This window comes from Bison bison, unplaced genomic scaffold (genome assembly GCF_000754665.1).
Source record: "Bison bison bison isolate TAMUID 2011002044 unplaced genomic scaffold, Bison_UMD1.0 scf7180017864038, whole genome shotgun sequence".
Classification (NCBI taxonomy): domain Eukaryota; kingdom Metazoa; phylum Chordata; class Mammalia; order Artiodactyla; family Bovidae; genus Bison; species Bison bison.
The window spans coordinates 3,499,534-3,509,651 of NW_011494610.1; the positions used below are offsets into that span (position 1 = coordinate 3,499,534).

The 10,118-nt window shown below is 46.0% G+C and overlaps 1 protein-coding gene across 1 annotated transcript in view; it reads right to left on the reverse strand.

Annotated features, from left to right (window-relative positions):
* The window catches only part of B4GALT5 (UDP-Gal:betaGlcNAc beta 1,4- galactosyltransferase, polypeptide 5), a 97,245-nt gene continuing 87,127 nt past the window's right edge, over positions 1-10,118 (reverse strand). Inside the window, exons 4-10 of the mRNA XM_010835121.1 lie at positions 8,303-8,416; positions 7,236-7,360; positions 6,020-6,136; positions 5,146-5,333; positions 4,098-4,220; positions 1,106-1,207; positions 1-223 (exon numbers count right to left, since the gene is read on the reverse strand). Coding sequence (XP_010833423.1) covers positions 76-223; positions 1,106-1,207; positions 4,098-4,220; positions 5,146-5,333; positions 6,020-6,136; positions 7,236-7,360; positions 8,303-8,416 — 917 coding nt within the window. The 3' untranslated portion in view covers positions 1-75. The remainder of the gene's footprint in view (positions 224-1,105; positions 1,208-4,097; positions 4,221-5,145; positions 5,334-6,019; positions 6,137-7,235; positions 7,361-8,302; positions 8,417-10,118) is intronic.

The following is a 10,118-nucleotide window of genomic DNA, read 5'->3' on the forward strand; positions in this document are numbered from 1 at the left end:
GCGCCCCCCGAGACGCGTCGGCGGGCTGCTGTCCCGGGGGCGGTGGGGGAAGCCAACGACTGTTCCCTCCTCCTCTCAGTACTCAGTCACCTGAGCCAGCTCGGGTGTCAAGTTGACGGTAATGTTTTTATACAAGGCGTCGTACGTGACGTTCGCGAAGTAGTTCAAGTTGTTGAGGCCGTCCACCGCTTGCCGCTCCTTGGACTTCCTCAGCAGAGCGTACCTGTGAAGCGGGGGCACAGGGGCGGCTCTGAGCGAGGGGCCGAGCAGCACGACCCGGGGAGACCACGCTCCTGCCCGGCCCCGCAGGGCGGGTCATCAGCCGTTCGGCTCCTCCAGGCTGCGCGCCATTATCAGACCTGGAAACACCTCCTATTTGAGCGGCTGGGCTTTATTGAACGCGCCTGCCCCTCGGCAGAGGAGGAAACCGAGGTTCACAGTCCTAACTGGCTCGCTCGAGATCACTCACTGAGCGGGGAAGCGGAGGTAAGATGTTAAATGGCGGGACGAGAAAGTTCCGTCTGTATTCAGTGCCCTCTTACTCCCCAGGAAAACAGTTCATGCAGTCAGATCGACTGTCGTGAGGACAGTCCTCCCAACGATTAACAAAAGACAGAAAGAGCCACTCCCGAGCACCTGGAGATGCACGCCATGCACTCGCCTCTGCTCAGCCTGACCTGGAGTTCTTTTCCTTGAAGGTGTACAGGGTGATACAGCAGCTGCAGCCGCACAGAGGCTCAGGGACACCCTTCCAGAACTGAGCTCGCAGAGAGGGTGCCAAACTCTGTCATATGAGCGTCAGTTACACAGACTTTGACCCGAATGGGTTTTTCTCCAACTCCCTGAAGGCTACAGCGCAGACAACTACAAAGCTTAAGGAGAAGGAGTGATTTCCTTAAAAGATCTTACAATCACATTTTTCACCAATAGTATCATTTTGCCCCCAAACACCTGCCTCACACTTAACTGAGTGATAAACAGGAACTCTCAAACAGCTGTCTGAACAAGACCTTGAAAGGGGTGAGGAGCAAGCCCGGGGACTGCAATGCTTGAGGACCCTGGAAATACAGGACTTTTGTATGAGGAATAAACAAACTGCACCAACCTTCCAAGAAACTGGACCTCTCCTCGATGGTGATGAGGAATGGACTTGTACTTCCCTGTGTCACCTTCTGGCCGACTCACAGAATAGCCTGCATTCTGCACTCTGTCCAAGACAAAGAAGATGGGTAAAATGATCAAGTCTGACAGGTGAGACCAAACCTATCCCAAGGCTGAGGAACGCCAAGCTGAACAACAGTGCTTCTTTTGCATCTATATATTCAAGTCACTTTCCCTCTGGATAAGTTCATGGTTTTAGAAAAGAAGTCTACAATATGAAAAGTTTTGAAAAAGAAGAGAAATTAAAAATTCCCGAGGTTTGACATGGGGTCTCAGTGACAGGTGCAACCATGTGTGCACACATGCCCCCCCACCCCGGGTCAGCTTGTTTGTTGTTTAGTCGCTGAGTCGTGTCTGACTCGTTTGTGACCCCATGGACTGTAACCCACCAGGCTCCTCTGTCCACACACTTTCCCAGGCAAGAGTACTGGAGTGGGTTGCCATTTCCTTCTCCAGGGGATCTTCCTGACCCAGGGATGGAACCTGTGTCTCTTACGTCTCCTGAATTGGCAGGTGGATTCTTTACCCTCTGAGCCACCTGGGAAGCCCAAAGTGGCATAGTATCTGCATATGACCCCCTCATCCTCCAGCAAACCTTACATCACCTCTAGCGTCAACGCTATGTAAATAGTTGCTTATGGGGAGCAAGCAAGTTTTGATTTTTGGAACTTTTCGGAATTCCGCACCCCACCCCCCAATCCACAGTTGGTTGAATCCTCAAATTCAGAACCCGCGGGTGTGGAGGGCTGACAGGGTGAAGATGTGTTCTCCCTCTCATTTGATAACCATGTATGAGATGCCTACTGTGTGCCTGGAATTGTGTGGGGTGCTGGGGAAACAGTCACACATTCCTGGCCTGAGGGACTCCTTGCTGAGCTGGAGAAAGAACAGGATGAGCCGGCAGAACAGATGTCCTGCTGCTGCTGCTGCTGCTAAGTCGCTTCAGTCGTGTCTGACTCTGTGCAACCCCATAGACGGCAGCCCACCAGGCTCTCCCGTCCCTGGGATTCTCTAGGCAAGAACACTGGAGTGGGTTGCCATTTCCTCCTCCAATGCATGAAAGTGAAAAGTTAAAGTGAAGTCGCTCAGTCATGTCCAACTCTTAGCGACCCCATGGACTGCAGCCTACCAGGCTCCTCTGTCCATGGGATTTTCCAGGCAAGAGTACTGGAGTGGGGTGCCATTGCCTTCTCCAACAGATGTCCTAGGGGAGCCCAACTAGATTCAGAAACCAGTCAAACCAGTATGGAAAGGCTGCTCATCCTCACCAGGTTCCTAAGAAACCCAAATTAAAAGGATGAGATGCCATTTTTACCTAACAGACCGAGAAAGAATTGTCCAGGAGCTGCTGTGCTGAAATGGGCACAAATTTCAATGGTCGTTTATATCCAAAAGCAGGTGGTGTGCTAAGAAAATCTGTACGCTTATGTACTGTTGGTCACAATACTTTTGCAATCTTTTCTGAAGGAAAATCAGACAATAACTATCAAAATTTTTAAAGTGCGTTTACTTCTTGACTCTGCAGTTCTGCGACCAGGAAATTAACCTACAGAAATATTTGCACATGTGAACAGAAGATGCTCAAAATTAAACAACACTGTTCATCAACAGGACAGGATTAAAAACAAATTGCTGTCTGTCTATACAAGGAAATACCACATAATTGTAATAATAATGAAATGGCTCTCTGTACTGACATGATTAGAAGGGGAGAAGGGATGTGTCTGGGCTGTTTATGTATGAATAGAAACAACTATAAAGAAACTGCTTGTTGAAATGGCTACTTCCTGGGAAGGAAACAGGATATCAATGGGGATTAGGACTTACACTCTCTTGTTTATATGCGTGCGTGCATGCTAAGTCACTTCAGTTGTGTCCAATTCTTGGCGACCCTATGGACTGTAGCCCACCAAGCTCCTCTGTCCATGGAGTGGGTCACCATGCCCTCCTCCAGGGGATCTTCTCGACCCAGGGATCAAACCTGCATTTCCTACGACTCCTGCATTGCAGGTGGATTCTTTACCGTTGAGGCACCACGGAAGCCCCTTTTGTTTATACACTTCTGTATTATCTGAATTTTTACCAGCCTCCTCTGAATCCAACTTATACTCTCATTGTGATATATAGTCGTTCCTCAGTTTCCACGTGGGGGGACTGGTTCCAGCACCCGCCCTGCAGTTACTAAAATCTGAGAATGCCCAAATCCCTTATGTAAAAATGGCATAGTTGCTGGGCTGCTATTTAGTGGCTCAGTTGTGTCCAACTCTTTGTGACCCCTTGGACTGTAGCCCATCAGGCTCCTCTGTTTACGGAATTTCCCAGGCAAGAACACTGGAGTGGGTTACCTTTTCCTTCTCCAGGGGATCTTCCCGACCCACGGATGGAACTGGCATCTCCTGCACTGGCAGGTGGATTCTTTACTGCTGAGCCACCAGGGAAGCCCCTACTATTTACTTACTGTACAAAAATACTATTTGACACTACTCACACATGAGATTGTTCCTACAAACTTAAAATACGAGCCGTACCTGATGGCATGGATAAATCTGTATAACTCATATCTGACCTCTGGTTTGGGAAGGTTTCAGTGCAATGGGCTATGTGTGTAAAGTACACACCAGATTTCTAAGATTTAGTAAGAAAAAAAAAGGAATGCAGAATATCTCATTAATACTTTATATTAAAATAAATTTTATATGGATTGCATGTTGAAATGGTATTGTTTTGGATATACTGCAGTAAGTATAATTGTTAAAATATTTTTATTAATATAATAAATTAATTTCACCTTTTTCCTTTTTTAAATCTTTCTAAATAGAGCTACTAGAACATTGAAAATTAAATACATGGCTTAATGCGTCATATTCCTACTAGACAGTGCTGGTCTGGAGAGCCTAAGGGAGTGTTTCTAGAAGACATCAGAAGAAGGGCAATACCTGTTCCACAGGTCGTCATCTTCTCCACCCCACCCCCAGAACGCGTTAGGAAAGCCGTTGATCTTCCGAAACTGTTCCACTGTTAAGCCGCTCACTCCGCCAAAGAACTCAGTATAAGGAAGCCTAAAAGGAGATGTATGGCATCAATTATCCATGCATGAAAGGGTGTTCTCTTTTTTCCCCCTAGAACAGGCCATCTCATGGGAGAACTAAGTCTTAAGTAAAGCAATACTCTCTGTGCTACTGCCCCAAACCACCTGAAATGGTTTCCTCGGGCCAAATGCATCAACCCAAGTAGCTAATTAAATTTATTTTCTCATTTTTTTTTTTAAATCACAGCTTTATTGAGACAGAATTGACATACCATACAACTTACCCATTTATTATTTTTAAAAAAATATTTATTGATTGATTGGTTTGGTCTGAGTGTGGCAGGTGGGGTCTTTGATCTTTGTTGAAGTATGTGGAATCTAGTCTCCTGACCAGGGATCAAACCTTGGTCCCCCACATTGGGGGCATGGAGTCTTAGCCACTAGACCACCAGAGAAGTCCCTAATTTACTTAAGGTGTATAATTCAATGGGGTTTTTTTTATATATATTCATGGAGATTTGCAACCATGGCCACAATCAGTGTTAATCAATTTCATCACCGCCCCCCACCAAGCAGCCTTGCACCCGTCATCAGCAGCAGTCACTCATTTCTCCCTACTCTCCTCAACCCTATGCAACCACTGTTCTTCCTTCTGTCTCTGCAGATTTGCCTATTCTGAACATTTCATACAAACTGAATCATATAATACTCGGTCTTTTGTAGCTAGTTTTCTTTCACTGAGCATATAGGTTCATCTAGGCTGTCACATGTATCAGTACTTCATTTCTTCTTATTGCCAAATAGCATTCCATCATATGAATGGATATACTACATTTCGTTTATCCATTCATCAGTAGATTGCGATTCACGTTGGAGCTAATTTGATTTGGTCATCCTTGGATCTTTCATCATCCTTCTAAATTTAACCTCTTTAATTAAAAGGAAATGAAACTCACAGATACATATACTTATCCAGTTTAGTCGCAAAATGCCTTGGCATCTGTCCACATCCGTAATAGTTACGATCACTTTCTGGTATGTGATCCACGTCATGAAAAATTAGGCAGTCCCAGTCCAGGTCCTTCATTGCTTCTTGAAAACCCACATTAAAAAGCATGGCTCGATTAAAGGGTTGGGTGCCAACCTAAAAGAAGCAGAACTTTATTTTTAAAAGGATTCTTGAAGAAGAATCTTTGCTGCCTCAGCCCTGCCTAAAGGAGACCTTATTGAGAGATCACTGGGCCGGAAGGGAGGTGGGTCCTGCCTGGTTCATCACTGACTCACCATCACTTGACCTCTGGCCTCAACTTCCTCAGGAATAAAAAAGGGTGATAAGGATAAACCTAAGCCTCTCTCTCCAAGGCCGTTTGAAGGCACAGTCAGCTGTGTAAGGGCATTTAGAAGAGCACCCAGCCCCCTACACGGAAGGAAGAACAACACGGCCATTTCTACCTGCAGCCCCTTATCTCCTGGGTCTGAAATGTGAAGACAATACCCAAAGCAGTTCCAGGAAAAGCAGCCCACAAGAGGCCTCTGTTCAAGGGTAACGAGGTTCCAGGCAGCACGCAGACCTGCTGGTCCTGAACATCTCCACCAGCCCACAAGAGGCCTCTGTTCAAGGGCAAACGAGGTTCCAGGCAGCACGCAGACCTGCTGGTACTGAACGTCTCCACGGAGGAGCGCAGGACGCCCTCTGCTCCCTGCCCCCACAGGGCCACTCAATCGTGAGTTTTCCATCTTATGGGCTCTTAACCCCAAGGATGGATCAGCCTGAAGCTCTCTCAACTGTAGTCTTGGAAAAGAAAGAAGAGGGAAGAAAGAGCCACTCACTTGCTCCACCACATAAAACGCAAACCGCAGGCGCTGGCGCTGGAGCATGGGAATGAGGTGTCGGAGCAGGACCGGGAGGTGCTCGTGGCGGTTCCGGAAGGGGACAAGGATGGCCACCTGCAGCGGGTCACAGTGACAGAGGCCGCCCAGTCAGCGAGCTCCCTCGACTACTCCCACAGCACTGGGGCCCGGCCCGCTTGGGGGGCTCCGGCAAGCTGCCTTACCCTCCACTTCTCTGCAGTCGCCCTTTTGTCAATAGTATCTCCTGTCTCTTTATTCTAGCGCAGCTTGTTTTAGAACAACGTGGGTGTGCTTGTCCCAACCACTAACTAAGAGATTAGGAGGGGAGGTGAGATGTCTTAACACTCCTTTACATCAGAGCAAAGCCTTGTTCTGTGTCTTGTATATTCTCCAGGCAAGAATACTGGAGTGGGTAGCCATTCCCTTCTCTAGGGCATCTTCCCAACCCAGGGGTTGTCCCACATTGCAGGTGGATTCTTTACCATCTGAGCCACCTGGGAAGCCCCATATTATCAACACATGTACTAAATGAATACTTTTAACCGACATAAAAAAACACTTATATATATATATTTAATGTTGATCATTAAATTGACTTTACATCCCAGTGATGGGGTGGAAACACTGCTTTGTTCCAGATCCGCTTTGATCACTGCTGCGCTATAGCATCTCACAGGGCTGGCATGGAATAAGCACTTTACGCAACACTTGTTCAAAGAATTGACTTAAGCCACTGTCATAAGCTTGAGCCACACTACTGATGTCTCCTGATTACAGTCATGCAGAAAAAAACTAAACAATTCTCATAGTCAGGCTAGATAGTTCTGCTTTTTACTCCACTAAATTCATGGCAACAATGCCAAATAAAGCATAAAGCGCTGAATTTGTGAAGATGGCTTCTGCAAATCTATCAGGAGAGACCCACCACCTGCCTCCCCCCACTGCTTAGCCAATATTCCTGGAAGGAAGAAAAAGGGTCCTGGTTCAGTGACCAGAACAATGCGTATGTCTGTGGCTACAGCAAAGTCCTCAGGGAAACCCACTCCTCCAATATGTTTCCATCAGATGCAAATCCTTTGCAATAAGTGGTAAGTAGGGTGCAAATTACCAAATGTCAGAGTGAAATCCATGGTGATTCACATGACAGCAAGTGCCAGGTAGGCTTCCCAGCACCTGGGGTCTGACCCCACCCTACCTTCCACCGAGGCACACAATCTGATGGCTTCCAGTGACCGCCAAGCTTGATGGTTGGGTCTTTAGAGAAGAGTTCATGGATGGCATCCATTCCAATCTCACTCATGTTTATGTCTATCGGGCCCTCTGAACAGAGATGGGGGAAAAAAATTAGTAAGAGGCCACGAAATTCCTACATTCAGGGCTGTAATCTCTGGAGTGGTTCAGTGCTTCTTCAGTGGGCTGTGTTTTTTAACAAGGATGGGGGGGTCCCTACGTCTGCTTCCCAACCCAGTGGGTTTCAGTTCATCCCTATTACTGGGTAAAGCGGCAAATCAGGAAATAAAGACTTGGGAGTTCTGCTTCTGCCAAGGATGTAGAAAGAAATGAAGACCAAGTACAACAGCAGCTGAACTTCTCAAAGAGGAAGGAGAAAAGCAGCTGAGCTTGGTAGCATCTCTGTGTGCTCCTGAGCCGAGTGCAGACATGCTGCCCGATTCACTGATCAGTGACCCTAACTGGTCATGGCCAAACTCAGAACATGCATCATCTCGAACTCAAGTCAGGAAGAAGATAGTCCAAGAAGCCCCAAAGCACAGGAAAGGTGTAACAGTACACTGTCATTGCTTTAGGTTACACACGAGATTCTGAAGGAAAGAGGAAGGGAAGGGGAAGAGGAAAAAGGAAGAGAAAAAAAAGATGCAAGAATTTTTCTTAACCAGCACTTTGTTAAGAAAATAACTTCCCTCATATTAAATGAGTTATACAATCAGTGTGAGATTTATAGTAAAAGACAAAGCTGGTTGCCTACACTTTCTCAAGGATATCTTAACAGACCTCAAGTTACAAAGCAAAGAGTGAAAAATGTGGTGGGAAATGGCACCAGGAACATAGGCGGCCCTGCAGAAGGGCTGGAGAGGAGCCAGGACACATGCAACCTTCATAGTTCCTATTTCCAAGGGCCAGGAGTTTATAATCTCTCTGTAAGTAGACATATCAACAGATCAGGAACACTCTCCCTTTTATTTTAATCAAACAGAAGGACATCGGTTTTAAACGCAGAGGAAGATAAGCAAGCACTCTACTCACTCATGGAAGGGAGCCTTTCGGGACAGGTATGGTTTGCAAAGTAGGTGAAGTCTTCAGGAAGAAAAGTCGTGGTCTGTAGGAAGGATTCGCTGTGGTTCAAGTCGAGAGGATAATCTAGAGAGGAAAGAAAAGAAAAGGCAGCTCCGATTGGTACAAGTCATCATCTCTGCAATTCTCAGATGTCCACCAAACAAGGATTTTTCTAAGTCATTATCTTTCGGTGAGGCAGGATGCTGACTTAGCCCTTCAGCTAAAATTTCAATACATCAATAGAAATGTTAATCAGATGATACTATTTCACCAGTGTTTCTATTCTTACTGTTATTATAGTTTTATATGCAGTCAGTTCATAGTCAAACAACCTTGCAACATAAATAAAAAAGAGAAACCAGCATCACCTCCCATGTCTTTCTGAAAGGAAATGTCCTCACTTCTGTTCATCAACTACCTTAGTATTTGGGGCTTCCCTGATGGCTCAGATGGTAAAGAATCTGCCTGCAATGCAAGAGACTTGGGTTCGATCCCTGGGTTGGGAAGATTCCCTGGAGAAGAGAATGGCTACTCACTCTAGTATTCTTGCCTGGAGGATCCCACGGACAGAGGAGCCTGGTGGGCTACAGTCTATGGGGTCACAAACAGTTGGACACAGCTGAGCAACCAACATGTACGTATATGCATACCTTAGTATTTATCTCCATCAGCCTATACAGCCAGTCTTTTCTTTTTTTGGGCAGTGTCCTTTTTTCTTTATTGCGGTACACTTGCTTTACAAAGTTGTGTTAGTTTCTGCTGAACAGCAAAGTCAACCAGGTACCCATTTACATATATCCCTTCTTTTTCTGGATTCCTTCCCATTTAGTTCAGCACAGAGCACTGAGCAGCGCTCCCTGTGCTTCACAGTCATCCATTTCATGCCTAGTTATCAGCAGTGTGTACGTGGCAATCCCGGGTCTCTCAGTCCACCCACACCCACCTTGGTGTGTATGTATATCACTCACCTAGAGCCAGACATCCTGGAACGTGAAGTCAGTGCGCTTTAGAAAGCCTCACTACGAACCAAGCTAGTGGAGGTGATGGAATTCCAGTTGAGCTATTCCACATCCTGAACGATGATGCTGTGAAAGTGCTGCACTCAATATGCCAGCAAATTTGGAAAACTCAGCAGTGGCCACAGGACTGGAAAAGGTCAGTGTTCATTCCAATCTCAAAGAAAGGCAATGCCAAAGAATGCTCAAACTACTGCACAATTGCACTCATCTCACACGCTAGTAAAGTAATGCTCAAAATTCTCCAAGCCAGGCTTCAGCAATATGTGAACCGTGAACTTCCTGATGTTCAAGCTGGTTTTACAAAAGGCAGAGGAACCAGAGATCAAATTGCCAACATCTGCTGAATCATCAAAAAAGCAATAGAGTTCCAGAAAAACATCTATTTCTACTTTACTGACTATGCCAAAGCCTTTGACTGTGTGGATCACAATAAACTGTGGAAAATTCTTCAAGAGATGGGAATACCAGACCACCTGATCTGCCTCTTGAGAAATTTGTATGCAGGTCAGGAAGCAACAGTTAGAACTGGACATGGAACAACAGACTGGTTCCAAATAGGAAAAGGAGTACGTCAAGGCTGTATATTGTCACCCTGTTTATTTAACTTATGATGCAGAGTACATCATGAGAAACGCTGGGCTGGAAGAAACACAAGCTGGAATCAAGATTGCCAGGAGAAATATCAATAACCTCAGATATGCAGATGACACCACCCTTATGGCAGAAAGTGAAGAGGAACTCAAAAGTCTCTTGATGAAAGTGAAAAT